The following is a 22,663-nucleotide window of genomic DNA, read 5'->3' as shown; positions in this document are numbered from 1 at the left end:
ACGAATGAGTTTTCTGGCAAGCGAATTGGTTGCAGAACACCCTGACCTTTCTATGTCAGCGCAAACTATGAATTAAAACCACAAAAAGCAAATTAGTGTATCATAATTGTGTACGTTGTGCAACATTGCTACTGAATTTCACCTGAAACAAAACCAGGGGCCAATTCAGGGAGCCCTGCTTGGCAAAATCGGTCAGAAGATTTTTTTTAAATTTTTTTTTTAAGAATCTGTACGATGTCAGTGAAATTTCACTGATAATTTCACTGAAGAGTCTGCACACCTCAGCAGTTTTGGTTATCACTGTAGAAAATATTCACTATAGGAAATAGGGTTACAAATAAGCAAATTTAAGGCATGTAGAGATTCATGCGTCACCCTACCCTAAGGTCAAGGCTGGCATCATTTCCTTATCTTCCTGAGCTCAAGAAACAATGAGAGAGGTTGCAAATAATTTACAGATTTAAGACAGAGAGGATTAGGCTGCACTCCTGCACAGATGTGCTTGGGAGCAAATCCTATTCGGTCAGTTGGACTTTTGACTATATTTGCATAGGATCTGGCCACTCATGACTTGTCTGAAGCCTGCCACTGCTTTCATGCAGAGGCTGGTTGGAATCCTGCCTCTGCCACGTACTTTCACCCACATTCTCCCATCTGCAAGATGAGGATCACAACAGTGGCCTAACTTGAAGGTTTGTTGGAAGAAGAACTGTGCATGGAATGCTTTGGACGCACCAAAGTGCTCCAAAGTGATGTTATGGTCAAAATCTCTGGGTACATCCACTTAAGTCTGTCTCTGGTCTGTAAGCTACACTGATCCACAGATCCTCGCGCACAGCAATTCACTGTGTGCACACAACTTTGCGCATGGGCCTTCTCTCCTGCACATGTGGTTGTACAAATGGCGCTAGTTGCTAGGAGAAAAGTGGAGAAGGCAGCCTAGATTCACACCCAAAATGACAGGTAGACACCAGCAGAGTTGACTATGACAACTTATCCAGTGGGAAACGTGGGCAAAGGTCTGCTCTGGCAAGGAGCCCCAGGGATTGAAGCAAAATGCTCTCTCCAGTGCATTGCTCACTTTGTGTGTGTGCAGGTGTGCACACACAGAGATTGCATTCTGCAAAGCAATTTGTGCATTGCAGTCTGCCTCTGCACACAGGCTGCCCTTGCAGGGATCAGGGTGACTAGTTTTCACATTTCCTTCTCTCTCCTGATATATTGAGATGAGCGCAGGGTGAGAGGTGGAGGATTCGATTTGAACCAAAAGAAAGATAAGCAGAATGGAAGAGGAACATTAATGGGATGTCCTTTGCAGATAAAGCAAGCCCATCCTCCTGGACTTCCTCTGGATTTCCTCCCAAGGGAAATCTGGCGGCTAAATTGAATTCCTTTTCCCTTTGAAAATCAAAGTTCCTGTTCCCATCAACCAGGAAGATGGACCACCAGGCAGGTGGGCAAATGGGTGACCTGGCTGACAGCTGCAAATCAGGCGAGAGGGAAGCTGTTAAAGGAGCAAGTTCTAAGAAGGTATCAGATAGTGGGGTCAGGAGATGCCTCTGTTCTGATTTGATCAGCAGCATCTGATTATATTCTCATTTCAGGGGAGTGACTGCAACTCAGTAGTAGGACACCTGCTTTGCATGCAAAAGGTCCTAGCTTCAAACACAGTCCAAAGGGGCAAGTGATGGGAAAAACAAACGCCTGAGTCTTTGGAGACCTGCTGTCTGTTAAGCTGACAGTACTCAGCTAGACGGACAAATGCTTAAGGCTTGTTAGATGGTCACTTCTGATTCTCCTATTCCAAGTTAGCTGTGTCCCACACAAGTTGCAGTGGGGAGCTGTTGATTTTTGAGAGAGCAGGACTGGAGTGTTTTCTTGGTCAGCAAATCAGCAATAATGGAGCTGGGCGTGATGCTCCTTTGATGCACCAAATGCAAACCATAGAAGCCTTCAATGCTCTTTCGAGCACTCAAACTGGTAGTCTTCTTGCGAGAGCTGTGCAAGGTGCTTCTCCATTAAACCCCACTCTCTGCCTTTATTTTGGACTGGTTCAGATATTTGCCATTTGTCACATGGAGCAACCTAAACCTCTCCAGGGACATGGGACACTTTTGCTTACAGCTGCTGCGATATTTTCCATGAGTGCAGAGGGTACAAGATTGCCTGCAGCGCTCATGCAAATCTCCATTGGGAAGTGGTGGCTGTAACTGGAGAGACCAGGAAAGGCTTCATTTCTGCCACTGGAGAAAGGGGGGGAAAAACCCTGCCCCCAACAACCTTCACAGAAAGCCACAAAATATTTCAGGAGACTCCATCCTGCACAACCATGCAATAAAAATACCTGGATGTGTTTTTTGAGGATCAGAGTCTTCTCTTAGTTTACAAGTGATTGTTGCACTGTGTGCAAGTGTTTTGCCTTGCAAGCTACTAATGAGCACGTTTAGATTCTTCCCCTCCCCCTCTAGGTTGCTTGAAAGAAACTGGGACAATTTGCTCCTATTGTCATATGATATAAACCAGGCATAGCCAAGCAGGAGAGGCCCTCAATAGGTTTTGAACTACAACTCCCATCATCCCTGACCATCCCATCACACTGGTTGGAGCTGATGGGAGTGACAGTCCAAACTTCTGAAGTCTACCATGTTTACTGCTCTTGACATAACAATCCTGTGCTTAAAAAAAGGAAAATTTCCCCACTAGGTCCCATTTTTTGTTCATCAGTGGCAACAGACCTTTTTCTTGCTACTACCTGAGTAGTTTAGGATTGTTTACATGGAGTCACTAGCACATATCCAGACTGACTTTATTGCTGCTCACAGCGATTCCACGTTTTACTACACTACCAAGCTGGGATAACTTGCTACTATTGCCAAGTTGGGATAGCATAATTGGTAGAGCCTGAAGCTCCAGACTAATGTACTAAAGCTCTGGACTGGTATTTTGAATGGTGAACTCACTTTTCACGCGCACACAGAAAGACTTTTTTGTTGTTCTGTTCAGGTCCCAGCACAGAGTTGTTGCATGAATGTTTCAGAATAATACCAGTAGTGTACTTAGCAAGAGACATCGTAGCTATTATCCCTTTCATTGAGCCTATAACCTAGGATACAAAAGATTCTTCTTTTGGAGGGTATGGGGGGATTATCTACTATTTGCTGTGACTTCTTTCAATGGAGAAACGTTCCCATTTATCATTGACGATCCATGCAGTGGTGCATATTTCACTTCATGGGACGTAAAAACAGAATAAAACACTGAAACACAAGCTCTAAACTCTAAAAACAATGAAACAATTTCATCAGATATAAAACTGACCTTCCACAATTAACTGGGAAATTCTTCTCAAGCAACAATGTCTTCAGCAGGCACCTAAACATTATCATGCTAGGTGCCTGTCTGATTTGGGCTTGTCATTGATTCTAGAGAGCTGGAGCTGCAACACTAAAAAACCCTGTTTCTAGTACAGGCTAAGAAATAAGAATAGGGACATGCAAAACTGCCACATGTTTACCATCTCACCCAGGGTTATCTCCCCTGACTACAGCAGCTGCCTGTGACTGGGTCTTTCCCATCTCTTCCTACTTGAATGGACTTGGGATCTTCTGCCTGCAAACTTTGTGCTCTACCACTGAAGTCAAGTCCTCCCCAATTCCCTCTTTGAGGTCTCCACAAAACCCATCTCAGCACCACCAGAAGAATCAGCCCTCCATTGGCTTGATGGATGATTGCTGTTGTGGCCAGTCAGCAGAGGATAGGCCACAACTGTCGGAATGACATCTGCAGTGATAGTTTCTTCTAACCCAAACATAGGTCCAAACATTCACAAAGAGTTCTCCGGTTTCTTTCTGCGAGTGACGTTCCTATTCAAGTGGTTTCTTCTTCCATCCGAATGTAACATGACTCGATCCAGGCTTACCCTGGCGATTGTTTCGGTGTCACGGCTAATTTAGAAACCTTGTCAAGGGAAAGGGTGTAAATTACACTCTTGTGTTTGGCACTGCATGGCTGGAGGAGTTTGTCTCATTAAGACGGACGGGCCTCAAGCCAGACACTTAATAATTAATGCATCAAAGGGCAGTCAAAGCCGACTGCCAGGCTGCTGTTACAGAGCCCATTCGCTTCCACTCCATTGTAGTCTAACATTACGATAATATAAATACCTGGCCTAATGCACCACCCAGTAACATTCTTCTTCCTAGCAAAGACCAGCTGGCAAACAACTGCTTGGTGTTGGGCAAGAACAGATGCACTTTGAGGGAGTTTACATTCAATTAGCCAGTCCAGACGAAATATGGATTCACAGCAGTGCTATTTTTCTAGAAAAAGAGGTGCCAGAACTCACCACGAATGCCTTCCTTGAATATCATGCTCTGCTGGCATTTCTGCTTCTCTGTGGCTGGATCCATTGCCACTCAACCAATGTCTGAGACGAAAATCTGCATGTTCCCACACCGTTGCCACCCTTCCTTGGGTGGGAATCTGTTTGATCTGGCCAAGACACTTGATTTTATCAATCAGACGCCACCAAAGCTGTATGCGACTTTGTACCCCGTGGAGACCCCAGTAAAGCGGATGTGAAAGACAGGGCCAACCCCTCATCTGAAGCATCATGTCACTTTGCATCCTTTCCAGTGCTTAACTTGAGCCGGGGTGCCTCCCAGGGCTTTTTTTTCACTTGCTTGGACATTGAAACGGCACGTGCCTTTGAGCATGTGCAGAGTATATTTCCCTCGGGGCAACCAGTCACCCTCTGTGCACATAGGATTAGCAGGCAGGGGTGTGATTTCCTAACCCTCTCCTTCCCTATCACTTCCCACATCCAAAATGGAGCACAGATTCTTTCTCTTGGAAAGCTTTCTGTGCATTTTCTGATTTATATATACATTTGGCAGGTAACAACAGATCTGGCTAAATTAATTGTATTAGGAACGGGTGTGCTAACGATGCCCTAAAGGTATCTTGCAATCATTCTGTAACATTGCCCCCCTCCCCTCCCGCCCGTATTGTGTTACACACAAACCTACCACTGCAGCCACCTAAGCAGAAATCAACAACCCTGCTTGAGATTCTCACAATTCGGTCTTTAAGATCTAGCCTAAGCTGCTTTTTCATGTGACTGCAAAGATTTCCGACTCTCTGGTTACAACGTGTGTGCTTGCAGCTACTATCCTTCCATAAATAGCTCCATGTGGTTGCTTCTTTTCAAAGTGTTCAGTCAATGGCATAAATAGAGAACTGGAGTCTAAAAATACCTTCCTCGTGCTGCGCGCCCCCCCCCCAAGCAAGCAGCATCTTCAATGCTTATTGAAGGATGCAAAATCATTCCTCTGATTTAATGCAGAGAATGCCCCCTTCCCCAGCAGGTTGAGGTTATCATGTGCAAATCAGGATTCCCCACAATTCAGTAATCTCCCTTTACCTTCTTCTTTTCTCCCCTTTTCTGGGAAAAAAACGGTTAGAGACCTTTCCCGTAGGTTCCCTGTTCCTTACAGGTCATGGGCGCACATCTTAATTTAGCAACAGACAGCCCTTGAAATAGAATCGGAGGATGGAGAGAGAGAGAGAGAGGGAGAGAGAGAGATCCATTAAGTCATATCCCAAGGCTGAGGATATATTCCACCAATGCTACAGCAGCCGTTCCTATTTTTAGCACCAGCGTGTAGGAGTTATCACAGCTTGAATACTAATCGTTTACGGTGTGCACGAGCGAAAGAGGCGGAGGGGTAGAAGAGAGCATCACTCTGGGAAAATAAAATAATTTAAGAAAAGAGATCAGGCTAGCCAGCCAGCCAGCCAACCGGCTGCCCCTCCCTCCGCATGGAATATTAAAGGATCTATAATAAGATTGGCACAAGCAGAATATTAGAAGGCAAAGGAATGCGTGGGAGTTGATTGCTGGCTATTGTTATAAATTAATCAACAAAATTACGGGAGCCTGGCAGAGTTTAGAGTACAAGGAACGTGTGTTCCCTGAAGCAGGGCTGCTATACAATGTTCCAGCTCATAAGGGCAGCACGGATGACTCAGACAGAGATGTGGCATTGCAAAGCGATCATTTAGACTTCTAAAAAGTCCATCGATTTCCCCCTCCGAAAACACTCCTCGTTGTGCTAACCGGGGGACGGGATTGGCTGCTTCGTGTTTGCCGAAGCCCGCTCTCAGTGGCTGCCAGGGGAAGGGCTTGGCACTGGCATCTGGGTAACCCTGCCGCGAAGGAGTGGGATGCTTTTGGCAGGGCATCAGGCAAGGTGGACTGTGTGGTGAGCTGAGAGAGAGAGAGGGGCAAAGAGAGGGACGGAGGAAGAGCAGCAGCGCAGCTGGTCTTGATGAGGAAAGTCATCTCTCTCTTCATCTTTCCTGCAGAAAGGAATGACCAAACGGAACAAGAAGAAAGGAGAGAGATCAAGCAGAGGCTGACGAGAAAGGTAAGGTGTGTCCCCCCTCCTTCCCTCGAATATTCCCTGTCTTGGTCCTATGTTTCACACGTGGCTGGTGACAAGGTCCTACTGTAGCCAAGCGGGAGAATAACAAATGGCAACAGGGACCCAGGCTGTTGTCTGAGCAACTGAAGCCTGCATAAGGGTGAGGGCACACCTGCAAACAGAGTCCTAACCCCCAGGTAGCTTCTGATGGAATCGTAATCGCAGGACAGGTTGGTCATGACTAACCCTCATTTCAGGGCTTGTCTGCACTTGCACCTGTCCCATGCCTAGAAAGCCTAAGCCGAGAGGTTTTCCCAGTCCTCTTACATCAATAAGAAGAAATCTGGAACTGTCATTTGCGCCAATTGAGCGCTAAAGAGCAGTTTTCACCAGGGGGAATCAACAGGGCAAGAGGAAGAGTGGATAAGTCCTCAGTTGGGTTGGGTCATCTCTAACTTTGGCTGGATGATGCCCCGTGACTTGTGTGTACTTTTAAACAGGTTAGGCAGGCATCAGAAGGAATGATGCCTTGGTTGGTTGGTCTACAAGTGGGCCATAGCTTCAGTGTTCCACAGGTTCTTGAAACCACGTGAACCCCATTTGTGGGGTGACAACAAAGCATTGACTTGCAGCTGGGAAACTACCACAGACCTCAGGCGAGCTACAGGCAAGGATTTGCTCTTGCACGGGTTGCAATCCAACAGGTGCTGGCCCTTGCAGTGCCCCCTCCTCTGTCATAATGGGAGGAGCCTTTGGCAAATCATGTGTATGATAAGCAAAGTCATCAAGTTGAAGGAAGCAAATTCTGCACTCAGCTAATTGGTGACCATTTGCTTTCACACTTCACTTTTTGCTACCAAAGCAGTTTTATTTACATACATATGCAGACACAGACACACACCCTGTGGCGAGAAACCCACAGTAAACTGGCTCTCTTCATGGTAGGTGTACATTCCTGTATGATGTCCCTCAGTGCAAAGCTTTTTGTGCTTATATGTTGCTGACCTCTCCGTGTACATCACCAAGGGTAGCTAGCTGCATTTATATCCTGCTTTTCCGCTCTAAAAATGGAGTTGCTCCAAGAAGCCAACGTGCTGAAAGGACAACAATCCATTATTAGAACACAATTGCCAGACTAAAAGCAGCATCAAGATGACAAACAGCCCAAAGTAACAATCAATAAATTAAAGAACAGAGAGAAATGTTTACAGGGAAATGTCTATGGTTGCCAGCAGAACAAGACAAGAGAGGAAGATAGCTAAACTTCTTTACAAAGCGCTGAATCCTTGTGCTGGGAGTGCAGACAAACCACTGTGGAGCTCAGGAAAGAGTCTGTAGAATTTAGCTTGTGCTTTATAAACATATGTATTGCTAGTTCAGCTTTCTGTCGAGTTGTAGGTTTCCCGTAACGGGATATTTAAAACCCCTTTGTGCCAGCAACCAGAATTACCAGCATAAGGATAATTCTCAGAAAGAGTTTTGTTCATTCATTCCCTGAGGGAGTACATGTACAAATCCTTTGCAGATAGCTCTAAATATAGCCTGGTATTAAAAATGAATGGTACGAGGTCCTAGAAACCTTTCTCAGAAAGTAATGTCAAGATTCATTCATAAGACATGTGGACCAAAAATGAAAGTCAATGCTGGTTTACTCTGGAGCCTGTAAATGAGACTGTGTAACACACTATGTACACATGACTTCTCCCAAAGAATCCTGGGAGCTAGATTCACCTGTTTGGGCTTCTGCAAACGCAGAGGGGCTTTCCCCCCATTCCCCCCCCAATGGCTTTGAGGTGTCAGGAGAAGCCCTCTGACTACCTTGTATAGGGGGAGGAGAAGGGAGACCTCTTCATTGGGCAAGGTGAAAGGTTTGTGCTGACAGAGGGTTTGCTGAATTCCTCCTTGTAGTTTGTTAAGGGTGCTGGGAATTGTAGCTCTGTGAGCAAGTAAGCTACAATTCCCGGGATTATTTGCTGGGAGCCATGTGCTTTAAGTGTACGGTGTGCATGCAGCCTGAAAATTCAAACCTCCCTCTTGTGGGATTGCATTTGAACATTAGCGCATAAGGAGAGAGCTGCTGGGTCAGACAGTGGCAAACCAGAAGCCTATGAGAGCCCCTTGCCTTGCTGCAGGCCACGCCCCTCCCAGGCGATAGGTTGAAGGGGACTTACATTCATTGAGCTCCTCTATGTCAGCAGGAACTCTGGCCAATCAGGGATCCTGGTGGAATCCTACTCAGGTACGCCTGCATACCAGTAGATCCCTTTCATACTACTCATGGAAGTTGCAGGCTGGCGAAAGGGTTTCCTTGATCTAATGTGTGAACAGGGAAATTTCCCAAGCAGTAAATAAATATAGCACTACAGCAGAGAGATATTGCACTGTTGCAAATCTAGAGTAGCAATGACAGTTGAGTATTTGCACTTGTGTAAATGACCTGAGGTTCCGGATCACTCTTTTGTGAAGATTGACTTCCTGGATTTCAACTACAAAAACCAAGTTTCCCTTATGTTCCTAAATGCATATTATGAGACTGAGCAAGAAATTTATGACAAATCGGTCTTATTAGCATGTAATATTTATATGGTGACTTTTCCCTCCCTTTCAAAGCTTAATCAAAGACCGACAGTTGACGAATTAAGAGACAGAAAAATCCTAATTCGATTCAGTGATTATGTGGAAGTGGCAAAAGCACAGGATTATGACAGACGAGCAGACAAGCCATGGACAAGGCTCTCAGCAGCTGATAAGGTACAGCCCCATTTGCAATTGTTGTGATTGCATCTATTTGCATCTGTGTTTGTTTGTTTGATATACCATTGATACGGCATGACTCTCTACATTAGATGAGTCATATAACAGCATATAAGCATTGCATCCAGATGAAAGACATAACTTAAGGACAGACTGCACATTCCACTAATTTCCAGCGGTTAATTTCCATGTTAGTTTCTTGCATCAAAAACAACAAACTGTCTTCTGGTTCCTAATGTGCTGATCTTTAAGGTGCCACAAACCTCTTTTAATCATATGACTCTGTTTGCTGTTTTTAAACTAACATTTGAAAACATTGCAAATTAACATGTCTAGCGATAGTTTTAGGTATGTGCAGCCCCTAAAGGATCACATTGAGGATAAAGGGCACAGCACCCATTTGTGCATATAATTCTTCATCCAGGTAGGAATATAGTCTACTTGCACACTATGGTCCCTGGCAGGATTGGGACATCTACCGTAAAGCTTAGCTTATGATCTTCCATGCCAGTATATAAGAGTTTAGGGTGCTCCATAACCTCCTATTGTGGTATAAGTCAGTCCAACATAGAGCCAGCATAGCAGGGTGACTCAGTCATTTCAGTGTAGAAATGCAAGGGCATTTATTTATTTTTTTGCAGCAGCATTATTTATTTGCTGTTGTTCTTTCTTGAACTGGTGAAATCCAAATTAAGGTATTGGAATGTACCGTACCATGATTTTTTTCTAGATGCACACCCCTATTATGTTTTAAGATTTGTTTTAACGACATTGCAAAGCACTTTGAGTTTTCAGAAGTGTCATACAAATCTTTGAAATCAAGGAATTTGTTTCCATCCACACATACAACAAAGTGAATCTATAGCAAAGCAGGTAACATGCCTAGTGAATTGCTTGAGAATGTAATTGCATATACAATGAGGCACATGAAGGACCATCTGTTTATTATTATTATTATTTTAGTTTTGCACAGCAAGCTGGCACAATTAGTGTTCTTTTTTTACACAGCGAAACTGTTTTCTCCCTACATGCAGATGTCATGAATTATTTCTGTTTTGCATTTTTAACAAGGCTTGTTAATAGGTAGCTTAGGGACCTTAAATTGCATCTGCTTAAAGCAGAAGGGAAGAATCATTGTCCTGATTGGGGGTAGGGATTACCAACCAGGTCACCACTGTGCGCTTGCATGTGGCTCTTTCAGAATGGAAGGCTGGGGCATCTGGTAGAAATCCTGCATGCAGTCACTGGTGAATTTTGTTAACAGTTGAGTGATATGGAAGAGGCTTCCTTGCATAGGGCAAGGTTTCTATAGGAAGGAACTAGTTCGCTGAAGCTCAGCGGTAGAGCATCTGCCTTCCACAAAAAGGCAAGGGCGAAATCAGCCTTTATTTCACCCCATTTGGCAAAAGACTAAAACAAAAAACACCTACATTTGTGTACACCCACCTACACAGGCTGGGAGCTTCAATGGCGCTACTCTGGAGGTTTCACCCGGGGCGGGTGGGGGGGAACCAGGTACCCCCCTCCCCCCGCTAGCTAGGGCTCTAAACAAAGGCCCAAGGTTCAATCCCTGGGGTTGTCAAATAAAACTGGGAAACGTTCTTGATTGAATTCCTGGAAATCTGCTGCCAGATCCCCTGATCTGATTCAGAATTAGGCAGCTTTCTATGTTTCTGTGTTCCCAGATTAATAAGCATCACTTGGTAGAAATTTATCAATCAAATACATGTGTACACACACACACACACACACACACACACACACACACACACAGAGCTATGAATTTGAGCAGGCCCTCACAATTTGAGGTAAGCACATGGCAAAGCAGTCGGATGACCATTTCACTGGGAGCTCAAAAGCTAGTGGATTGTTCTGTGCAAGAGTTAAACCAGATTTCCTTTTGTCCTCCCAACTGTTATGATTTTATATTGAGGAGCAGATTGTAGTCTCTGTTGGATTCTTGATTTGATTAATTAACTTTGTTTTCCTTTGAACTTTCTAGGCAGCCATTCGCAAAGAGCTAAACGAGTACAAAAGTAACGAAATGGAGGTGCATGCATCAAGCAAGCATTTGACAAGGTGGGTTACTTATTGCAAACAGCTGATCGGTACTTTAACCAATTTGCCATTCAAGTTCTGTGGTTCCAGTTCCAGTAGCCAGATTAGGGTGGGGAGTAGGGAGTGGAATGGACACATGCATACAGCACTTTGTTATAAAAAAAATCTTGCTTCCTCATCAAATTGGGACTATATGCACATGGAAGCTGCCTTGTAGCAAATTTTGTGGATCAGGGCACTCAAATTCTTTGGCTTAGGAGCACAGAATTGAAACAGCAGCAAAAAAAAATATGAAAACCTATTCTAGAATATTAACTGAAAACCTCTGCCAACAAGAAATAATGTTAGGCGCCAAAGACCTTTCAACCAAGATCAGACTTCAGGTATAACTTAATTAGCCTCCCCTTCAAAAAAACAAACAAACGGAAAACCTATGTTAATTTAAACTCCCCCTTCTTCTCAAAAATGAGTAAGTAAATCAGGGCAATACACCCATCCGTGGATGCATTTATCTCGCTACCCACAATTCACAAGTGACATCTGTCACTCCCATCCATCATGGAAGCAATAGGTCTTATAACCTCCCTGAAATTAAAAAACAAACCATATTGATCTCTACAGTATCTTCCCTAACAGGTTGCCTTCCTTCCTTTAAAAAGTGGTCAGATGATACAAAATTGGTACTGTGCATAAAGCTAGCAAAACAACAACAAAACTTGTCAAATTTCCAGCTCCATGTCATCTTCCATTTAGGGTATGGGTTGGTTTGAAAAGCTTTTTGAGCACATAAATCTCAATCCTCCTAATTTGGGTGAACAGTGGCCAGCATTTCCAAAGTAGTAACTTGTTATGATTTACATGAAAGTACTGATTTAGCCACTTATATCCTGTGAATCTGGAGCCTATTCCCTTGCTTGGCCAACTTTTTGATCTAGTATGGAATTCTGGTCAAGTACCTAAGTGTGATAACTGTAGCAATGAAAACTGCAAAGACTTCCAGCATTATGTGCAATTCTTTTAAAAGGGCATAAATGGATGTTTTCATATTGCAACCCATGTTTGCAATATTGCCTGTTTGGCCAGTTTGCTCATAATAAACCAATCAAAAGAATTTTGAGGACAGCACGATCCTGAATATTTCATATTAGCCACATTTTATTGATTCTAATAGTGTTGAATCGTTTGGGGGGCTATTTTTAGGGTTCCTACCAAAATTCTGCCTCCGGTGAAATTCAAAGTGACTTTGGAGGTTCCTCCAAGATAATGAGAGAAGCAAATAACTAGTGAAATGTCTCAGGCTGAAAGTGACATCTCTTGACAAGGGTGTGTGTCCTACAATGAAATTCAAAGTGAATTTGGGGGTTTTGCCTCTTAAGCAAACTAAAGAGGCCAAACTGGTCAACGATTTCAAGGGAAACCAAAATGACTGTCAATTCACACCCCTAAATGATGGCATATTGACAAATTACTCTTTATTATGATATAATTTTGAAGAACTGCCATTGCCACTAATGTCGCCTCTGCCTTCTTTTCGACTTGCAGATTCCACAGGCCATAGAGGTTTTCTTCTGAGAAGAATTTGTCTACTTTTTTGATACCACTACTGAACATGCATCAGGGAAAGTATGAAGGTCTTTCCTTGAGGTTCAGTCTATGACAAGCTGATGTTTCGTGTTCAAGAAGGGACTCTGCAGATTCGGTCTCTGCAGCACACACTTAAAAGGGAGCAGCTAGCAAAGGACGGACTTCGCCTCGGAGCTACAACAACACCTGCTGGGTGGGAGGATTAGCTGGAAATGACTGAAGTCGAGCTCATCAAAAAGGAACCCATTGCTCTCCTTTGTTACTTGTTATTAAACTGTATTGCAGCATATCTTGGGAAAGGAGATGTTGTGCATGTACAGGCTTTTTTACCATTCCAAGGCCTCTGACATAAAGGACATGGTGCACATCGTCATTCAGTATTATCATGGTGACAAGACATCTGGAACTTATCACAATTAGTTTGTATAAAACACTTAATTTCATGTTATACAAATTGATTTACTATATTATGGTTTCTTTCCTTTTTTTATATATGTCTAACAAAACACAGCTGCGGCGTTTTTTTGGGGGGGGGGCTCCTGTTATTCTTATTTTCTTTAATTAAATGATTACTTACTGCAGAAAACAGATCCGCAGTTTTCCATGTTTGGTGGTATTTAGCAGGGGAGAGGGGAACTTAGAAGAAAATATCTTATCTCATTTTCTTCCCATCTTTCACAGATTCTATGATTACCGCTGGGATAGCTCAGTCAGTAAAGCATAAGACTCTTAATTCGGGGTCGTGGGTTTGAGCCCTGCTTTGGGGCAATAGATTCTTGAATTGCAGCAGGCTAGATGATCCCTGTGGTCCCTTCCAACTCTACAATTCTAAGTAGATTTCTCTAAAATGAAGACTCCCTGGAAGAGGATCTCAGGCTACATAAAGAAGTGCCCCAATATGGGATGGCACTGGTGCATTTTGTAGCTACTGGGGGGGGAAATCCTTCCTTTAGTACTTTTATATCTCACTTTCCATCACGGAATACAAAGCAGTATAAACTGAGTTGAACTCACTTATAGAATTGAGCTCCGTTGCACAAAGCAGTCAGGAATCACTGACATGCATCCCACTTCTATATGCTTTTGTGGATGTGGCAGTGGTGCAGCAATTGCCATGCCACATTCCAAGTCCTTCTGCGCTCACCAATGAAGCCTCAGAGCAGATTCATCCAGTCACATACAACAACCCAGCCAGAAACTAATTCAACTTCCTAATTTTTCTGTGTGCTTAAGACCACAAAAACAGCTGATCAGCCGCAATACATTACCAGTTGGCCTGACTTAAGGCATGAAAAACAAGCCATGGGGGGGGGGGGGATTTGATACAACATATTGTAAAATCATACCATTTACTGAATTAATCGACTGGAATAATTTTATTTGACTCTCTGCTACTCACCCTCGAGGACATGTGTTCAACTAAATAACTATGTTGGTCTTTATGTGCACGAGTGATTCCCTTCCCTAATAATGTGATTGATGGCCAATCATTCCTTTTAAAAACAACGGGTTTTATGGTGCATTTAAGTGCCTGCTGAACAGTTCTGTTTTCCTTCCACACAATTTATTTTAATTGGGAGCACTGCAGTGCAAAAATAAATGAATAATAATAAAAATCCCTACAGGATACTATGTATTGAAATCACAGCCGACAAAATCCTTTTGATGTATTAATGATGGATCTTCCCAATTCATGGCTTGTTACAAAGTGTAAAAACAACAGTCTCCTAAAAAAAAAAACCCTGAACATTTAAAGATTGAGCACAGTATCATGGACACGGAGAACTACTGGGCCATATGCTGTAGCCACACTTGCACAACAGAACCTCCTCTCCCTCTCCCCTGCACACCCTCAAAATTGGGACCAGAAGATCCCACAACTCTCAATGCAGCAGTGGATGCTTTTCTCTGTCACTGCCCTTTCCTGGGTCTAGTCACGTGTTTCGAGATTTTGCAAAAATGTAAAGTTTAATAACTTAAGACAAGTCACTCACGTTCTCATGCAAACACAATGGTGTGCATGGCCTGATAGTTGATGTTGTCAGCTTAGACCATGCCAGGCAGCTTTTGAGTGGGAAGAAGAGGGTCTGCATTTAGTCTCTCGAACAGGCACAAACAGCTCCGTAAGTTAGACGTAGGTTTCACCCCTCATACTCTTGTGAACACAAGTATATTTCCAAATGCGGATTGCTCAAGAAGTGAAGGAAGTGTACAATGTATATTATTATAATCCACATAAATGAGAGAAAGTGTGTTTTCAAAACATAGCAAATTCACTTGTACATCTTGTCAGTTCAAATACGTACTCTCCAGTATATCAATTAGGTTGGTAAGAATGAAATCTCACAAGGACCACCTAGTGAGGATAAGAAGCAACTGCATATAAGAGGACAGGATTTTCCAATGAACAGAAAAAGAAAATCACATAAAGATCTATCTCACAAGTTAGAGAAGTGGACTGTTAGCTGATCAAAGAATTCTTAGTTGGTTTATCATCAGCCTTGGAAAAGATTAATACTTTTACATTTACATCTGAATAAACGAAAGCTATCATTCATTATTTGAAAGAAAAGCAATACTTTATGTTGGCTGTTTGCTATTACAGTTAATGCATCAGTACTAAAACAGCCTCCATCTTGAGGACAAAATCACCCACCTCCACCCAAACTCAAGAGCTGCTGTTGACATAGTGGCTGTTAAGATGCCCAATTTTGTCAGTTTGTAGGGTCAGTTTGTTTTGATTTCGGAGGATGAGGACAATACATTTGCACCTGTGCCGGGCACAGTGCTACATGCTCTCTCAACCTACTGCATGCTCATTCATGTCAGCCATGGAGGGTTGGTTGGGTGTATCCAGGGTGTAGGTAAGTTTTTGTTGCATTTCAAGTGGTCACCACTGCCTTGAAGGTGTTGGTTTGGCCGCTCCTGAAAAACGCCAGAGCCAGAGGTTGATGCCAACTACTGCCCCATCACAAATGCAACTTTTCTGGGCAAGGAGATAGTGGGGTTATGGTTCAGCTCCAGATGTTTTGGATAAAATTGATTGCCTTCACCCACTGTTGTCTAGGTTCAGGTCCAGTTTGGGGATTGGTCACTCTAATGAATGGCATTCTTGGAGAGGAACAAGGGGAATGTGACCCTGTTGATTCTACAGAATATCTCAATGTGGTTTTTGTATATAATAATAATAATTTTTATTTATACCTCGCCTTCCGCAGCCAAGGCTGCGCTCAGGGCAGCTAAGCAGCAATAATAAAAAAAAGTTGAATGAATACAACTTAAAAACAAAATTAAAATAGAGCATTTGCCAAGGGTTTGGTTCAAGAGAGTAATATTGAGTGACTGTATCTCAGCCCCTGAACCCACTTTGATGGAATTACAGGACATACTTTCCCCCCATGCATATAATATGTATATAAACCATTGGGGATGGTAAGAAGAAGGCTGGGTGCAAGGTGACCCCAGTATGCTGACAACACCCAGCTGGACGTCTCTGCAAAATCTGAATCAGGAGCAGTCCTAAATCAGTTCCTGGGTGCAGTCCTGAGAGCTAAAAAACTATAAATGAAGACGGAGACAAGATAGAGAACATATGGATGGGCAGTTACCAGGTAACTGGGAGCAGGTGCACAGATCTATCACTGTCCAGGTGACCTCAACAGCTTGGAGTACCCATTACCATTTTCATTTAGTGTGCCACCAACAACTGTTCCTAGACAGTGATAGCCCTCACAATGTAATGTGCTGTGTATGGGCTACTGTTTGGAAGCCGCACATATAAGCTGCTAGGGTGCTTATTGGTACACCTGGCTTTACACATAACACACCAGCATTGAAGATGCAAAGTGGACGCCTATTAGCTACCAAGCAAAGTTCAAGGTTTTGCGGTGCACATTCACAATACAATCTGGGAAGGAGAAGGATAACTAGGAGATTGCCTTTGCCAGTACAGAGAAAGATCTTTAATATTTAATGCTGGCTGTTCTATGACCAGCAGAGTGTCATATGTTAACACTGTGGAAGCAAGCCTTCTGTGTGATACCACACCTTTGAAATGCCCTCCCTTTAGTAATTTGTAAGGTAGAGACCCAAATGACCTTTAAATGCCTCTTAAAATCTTGTATGTTTACCCAAGGTTTCTTGGAGTCCAACTCTTAATGCGGGGGGGGGGGGGGTCATGCACTGCTCAGCTGTTCATTTTTAGAGAATACTGTTTTCATGCAAACCACTTAAGATATGTTGACAATATTAAGCAGTAGAATTTTAAAAAATAAATAACTGTAAATAAACACAGGAGAAGATACGGTTAGAATCTGCAATAGCAAATTCAGATTCTGTAAAATTCAGTATGTGGAATATTTATATTCTATAGCAGTGGCTCCCAAGTACGCTGACTACCTGTTTTTCAAAAGCCAAGCCATGGACCCCCTACTTTTGGGAATTTTGATATATCTATGATATATCTATTTTGCTATGTGAATGGTGCTTCCACGGAGCACCAACTGGGAACTATAGAACTGCAGTAAATGAGATGTATGTGGATTCCTTTTTATCACTGGCTCAAGGTGGTGGAAAAAGGGTAACCGTTTGCTTCTACTGATATTTTGCAGAATCTATTTTAATTTTCTAAAATGTACATTTTTGTAATTTTAAATATACATTCCCAAAACAGTTAATGAGCACATTTAGAAATGTTTGGGTTATAAGCAATTCCAGCTGGAAGCTAAGATAACTTGGATTAAACTTGCATGAACACCATCTAATTTCTCTTTAACTGCTACAGAATTTCTAATTACAGACTGCATTTTGCAATGCATACATATGATCTCTCCTATTTTCAATAGCAATATTAACTTATCCAAAGACCTAATTTCTTTGTTCATCATATGGGAATTTTTTTTAAAGTACAGTTAATTCTTGGTTAAGCAGGATTTAATCACAGCTAATTTTAAAGAATTGGCCCCATTCCAGCTAAATTAACTCAAGACTAACTTAAACTGGGCATTGTATTTTAGAAAAATCCCTCGATTATTGGCATTCCTTTTAGAACACAATTTCTTTTAAAAGCAAAACATCACTTAACATAAAAATACTTTATCTACATAAATTACAATAATGATAAATATCATTTTCATGTAAATTGTTTGCTGTCTATAATTACATCCAATCAACAAGTAGAAACCCCATTACAGAAATGATGGGTCACTCACATTACCAAAATGCAATACAAACATGTTGTCTCTTTTAACTTGTTGCATTTACATCATAAACCATGTTAGAAGTTTTTATCTTCTACCATAAAGAGTGACTGTAGTCCTTTGCGAACATTAAGCAATTCTTCTTCATGCTGTGAAAAAATGTCATTACGTTAGGTTTTATTTCTTTTAAAATAATTTAACAAAAGAACTTTGTTTTAAAGTAATGTACAATGAAGATATAATTTTATTTTTACCATTTCCTTAAGGAATTTTTCTTGGAGCCCCTTCATGTCATCTTTCATTAGCTGCATCTAAAATAAAACAAAAAAAAATGGTGTATTTTCACTTTTTCATTTTGACTAAAGCTGCAGAAAGCAAAGTCAAACCAAATGACTCTATAGTTTTTCTGAAATTCTTAGAGCTTCTGTGCTGAGACAGCACAGCTGGAAGATTGCCACTTGCCAGGCAACTAAGGCATCAGAAGTCCCAAGCCGTCTTCTTGCAGTTTCAAAATAGGTTCTCTCATTCTCCTTTGCCTTTCTGCGGCCCTCAATGCACATCAGTTAAACGATGAGTGGATAACCTTTGGTCCTCCAGATGCTTTCTGGGACTGGCAATACCTGGAGTGCCAGAGGTTCCCCACACCTAATATCAAACATCAGAATTGAACTAGGAAGCAAGCATCACTGCTAGCAAAGGTTTCTATAAGAAAATTACCTACCATGTTTCACTGCTGTGGGTGTCTGCAAGGCTAAGTTAGCTTGTCTGCTGACTGGTAGCAAGCAAGTGAATCATGCAGACCCAACATGGAGGTGGGTCATAGTCTCTGCTGCAACTCTTTTTCAGAATGATTCAGAACTCCAAACACATGGTAGAACTGGGGCAGAATTATTTGCTGCCAGCAGAGATTCATTGAAAGGAAGCAAAGCCAAAGCCACAAGTTACACAGGGAGCTACTTTTGTGGATGCATATGCTGGTCTCACAAATGCCTTTAATTACTTAATGAGCCACGTACCATGACCTTGGATCAGTTGCACCCTTCTAAACAACAGGGGAAGGCAGATGTCAATGCTCCTGCTCAGCTGCACTAACTCTGGAAATATGAGAAGCAGGAGCCTGGGGAAGGCTTCATGTCATAATAGCAGAGTAGGTGTTATAGAAGTGTTCCAGACATTATGTTTTTAATGTGTGCTAGCAAAATTCAACACAACACATTGTTGGCAACCGTCTGTCTTGAAAGACAATGAAGTGTACTTCTGGGGGCAAAGTTGTGGCTGCAGAGAATGGTAACTTGTAACAACTGCCACCTGTGTTGTTTTTGCTGTGTTAACAGCACTGAAGTGACCTCCTTCGGAAGCAAGCCCAGGCAATGTGTAAGGAGGTCCTGGACTGCCCAGATGACAAGATCTCTCAGCCTCGCTGATGTGGTCCAAAGGAAAGGAGAGCAATACATTTGGCACCAGCTTGGCTGCTGGCTTACAAGACACCATTCAACCATCTTTGGGACTCCACTCCGGGATTATGCAGGCTTTATTCCTTTTCTCAAACACGTCCTGCAAGTCAGTTTGTATGGATTTTTCCTTGGGGGGTCACTCCAGAAGTCTTTTTCACAGATAAGTATATCCACAAGGTAGCGGAGGTTTAGGATTAGAGTTTCCCTTCTCCTAGATGGGCTACCTTTCCAGTTTGACAATTTCCAGTCTGCCCATTTCCTTCTACAACATGTGCAGAAACTGCCTTCTTGATCATTTGGCTCACTATTGATCTCATCCACTCAATCCACCAGAGCCTGTCTTCAAATGCAGGGAAGTCCCTAACTCATTGAGGATTTGAGATGCATTGGCTTCATTTGGTTTAGCTGGCCAGTCAAAGCCATTTCCTGGGGTGTGGCCACTGTTGCATGCTGACAGCTTCTAGGAGCCGCAGGTGAGGACTTAACAAAACAAACACATGTATACAGTGGTACATTGGGTTAAGAACTTAATTCGTTCTGGAGGTCCGTTCTTAACCTGAAACTGTTCTTAACCTGAAGCACCACTTTAGCTGCCGCCGTCGCCACGTGATTTCTGAAGCAAAGTTCTTAACCCGAGGTACTATTTCTGGGTTAGCGGAGTCTGTAACCTGAAGCGTATGTAACCCGAGGTAATGCACATAACCAGGAAGCTGTGGCTGTCCTCAGCTACCTGTTGCATTTACTACCTGCAGAAAACACATGACTTATTCAGTCAACCTAGACTGCTGTACTGGTACACCGATTCTCAGGAAAGGTCTAGAATTCATATTTACGACATCACCCAATTAGCTACTGTTGAAATTGGTCCTTGAATTATTTTACTTAATTCTATTTTTAAAAAATAGATTTAGGCCCCCTTTAAGGATAAAAAAGTTTTTCAAGGCAGCATATGAGCCACTTTCTAAAAACAATGTAGACACAAGATTATTACTGGAAGGAGAACTCCACCATGAGAGGGCTTTTGTATTTTTCATATGTATTGAGTCATGTTGGGTATATCTTTTGGGATGTTTATAGTCAGGCATTAAAAGCGGTACACTGTAACTGCTTCCCTTCTGTCAAGCAGGAGGAGAAATTACATACCTCAGATGTAAAAATGCTTTCCTCAACGTCAGCAGTATGGTACATGTTCTTTTCGAATGAAGTTTTAAGATTCTGAAATCTAAGAGAATATAGATCAAAAGACCATTTAAGTATCTTTGCTTTGACACAGGGGAAAAACGTCCTCACAAGTGCCATGTACTCCTATGTAACATTAAAAGTAGTTGCAACAACAAAGATGCAGTGCGCTGTTGTGCTCCAATAATAAGAAAGCACACTAACCTCTGTTGCTCATTGTTCTTGTAAGTACTAAATGTTTCAAAATGCTTCTTTGAAAAGTTCTGCAAATAAAATAAAAATCAATATAAGAAATCCTTATTTTCACATGTGAAACAAGCCTTGATTTATTTATTTATTTATTTTGGCTCTTACTATTAAAACCTGTTGTTTTAACACTATACTATGTTGCTAATTGTAGGGTGCGGGTGGCACTGTGGGTTAAACCACAGAGCCTAGGGCTTGCCGATCAGAAGGTTGGCGGTTCGAATCCGCATGACGGCGTGAGCTCCAGTTGTTCGGTCCCAGCTCCAGCCAACCTAGCAGTTTGAAAGCACGTTGAAGTGCAAGTAGATAAATAGGTACCGCTCTGGCAGGAAGGTAAACGGCGTTTCCGTGCGCTGCTCTGGTTCGCCAGAAGTGGCTCTGTCATGCTGGCCACATGACCCGGAAGCTCCCTCAGCCAGTAAAGCAAGATGAGTGCAGCAACCCCAGAGTTGTCTGCAACTGGACCTAATTAGGTTCAGGGGTCCCTTTACCTTTATGTTGCTAATTAACTGTAATTATTAGCTGCTACCAATTTCTATAACTTTATGCTCTATTTTGATAGTTAGCTTCACTCTACAAAAAGTAATGTTCCAGGACAAACAAAAAACTGATTCAGACATGCCTCTCTAATGTGGCATGATGAAGCTGCCATTTTTAGGTGAGAGCAGTTGTACCTCTTAATATAGAGATTGTGGTTCACAACATCTTGGAAAACTCTAAGAATTAAAGTGCAGTGAACTGGAACATAGTGAGTCATGATGCCACTGTTTCTCATGATGCTCACTATTTCTCATATTGCCAGCATGTCTTCTGGCCCTGGGTTTTTGCAGCTAAATAGTGTATACAGAAATTTAGCCAGTAAGGCTTTTCCCATTCCTTATCTCTATGCCAGGAAAAGCTTTACATGTTACATCTATGTATTTGGTAGGTTCTAAGACCCAGGCTCTTTATTGAAAGCTTCTGATTGGCGGACACAGGTGGTGCTGTGGTCTAAACCACAGAGATTAGGACTTGCTGATCAGAAGGTTGGTGGTTTGAATCCCTGCGATGGGTTGAGCTCCCGTTGTTTGGTCCCAGCTCCTGCCCACCTAGCAGTTTGAAAGCACGTCAAAGTGCAAGTAGATAAATTGGTACTACCTCAGCGGGAATGTGAATGGCGTTTCCGTGCGCTGCTCTGGTTCGCCAGAAGCAGCTTAGTCATGCTGGCCACATGACCTGGAAGCTGTCTGCAGACAAATGCCAGCTCCCTCGGCCTATAGAGCGAGATGAGCGCGCAACCCCAGAGTCATCTGCGACTGGACCTAATGGTCAGGGGTCCCTTTACCTTTACCTAAGACCCAGGGAAAGGCCTGTAATAAAGCGATAGCCTGCTAGTAGCAAATGTTCATTCACGAACACTGAAAATAATAAACTATTAGCATGTACGGTGACCATTCTATGAATGAAAAGAGAATCAGCTAGGCATGACACTTGTGATTAATCTAGAACTGTTTTTTATACAGATGAAAGCAGATATGTCTTAATAAAGACACTGAAAAAATTATTATATGTAATTACATAAAATCATCATGAGGGCTGATCTGAAAGCTAAAAGATTTTGATTTGGATGATGACATTGAGTGGCAAATGCTAAGATTGCTGCGATCCTTTAAGCAGTGAATAGAAATAATGTGTATAATCTGGAAGGGTGCAAGAGACATTGCTTTGGCTGTGGTCCTTTACAGCCTCCTAATCTTTGAGACTGTCCCTATGCTCATTTGTATTT

General features: G+C 42.5%; 2 protein-coding genes and 1 long non-coding RNA gene across 9 annotated transcripts in view; 1 reads left to right on the top strand and 2 right to left on the bottom strand.

The window, feature by feature from the left end:
• Window positions 1-13,953, bottom strand: part of LOC309373195 — a 336,584-nt gene extending 322,631 nt beyond the window's left edge. The window contains exon 1 of the long non-coding RNA XR_014169819.1: window positions 13,943-13,953. This is a non-coding gene — a long non-coding RNA (uncharacterized lncRNA). The remainder of the gene's footprint in view (window positions 1-13,942) is intronic.
• PHACTR3 (phosphatase and actin regulator 3) overlaps window positions 1-14,448 on the top strand; it is a 204,354-nt gene extending 189,906 nt beyond the window's left edge. For all 4 annotated transcript variants that reach the window (XM_081916951.1, XM_081916952.1, XM_081916950.1 and 1 more), the window contains 4 exons: window positions 6,367-6,428; window positions 9,036-9,176; window positions 11,182-11,258; window positions 12,780-14,448. In XM_081916951.1, the coding sequence (XP_081773077.1) occupies window positions 6,367-6,428; window positions 9,036-9,176; window positions 11,182-11,258; window positions 12,780-12,795 (296 nt within the window). In that variant the 3' untranslated portion in view covers window positions 12,796-14,448. The remainder of the gene's footprint in view (window positions 1-6,366; window positions 6,429-9,035; window positions 9,177-11,181; window positions 11,259-12,779) is intronic.
• A 2,973-nt stretch (window positions 14,449-17,421) lies between these two features.
• The window catches only part of SYCP2 (synaptonemal complex protein 2), a 47,197-nt gene continuing 41,955 nt past the window's right edge, over window positions 17,422-22,663 (bottom strand). For all 4 annotated transcript variants that reach the window (XM_081916609.1, XM_081916612.1, XM_081916610.1 and 1 more), the window contains exons 41-44: window positions 20,857-20,915; window positions 20,617-20,695; window positions 18,274-18,330; window positions 17,422-18,168 (exon numbers count right to left, since the gene is read on the bottom strand). In XM_081916609.1, coding sequence (XP_081772735.1) covers window positions 18,097-18,168; window positions 18,274-18,330; window positions 20,617-20,695; window positions 20,857-20,915 — 267 coding nt within the window. In that variant the 3' untranslated portion in view covers window positions 17,422-18,096. The remainder of the gene's footprint in view (window positions 18,169-18,273; window positions 18,331-20,616; window positions 20,696-20,856; window positions 20,916-22,663) is intronic.

This window comes from Podarcis melisellensis (genome assembly GCF_964234715.1).
Source record: "Podarcis melisellensis genome assembly, chromosome: 6".
Classification (NCBI taxonomy): Eukaryota; Metazoa; Chordata; class Lepidosauria; order Squamata; family Lacertidae; genus Podarcis; species Podarcis melisellensis.
This window is presented reverse-complemented; position numbering and strand designations above follow the sequence as displayed.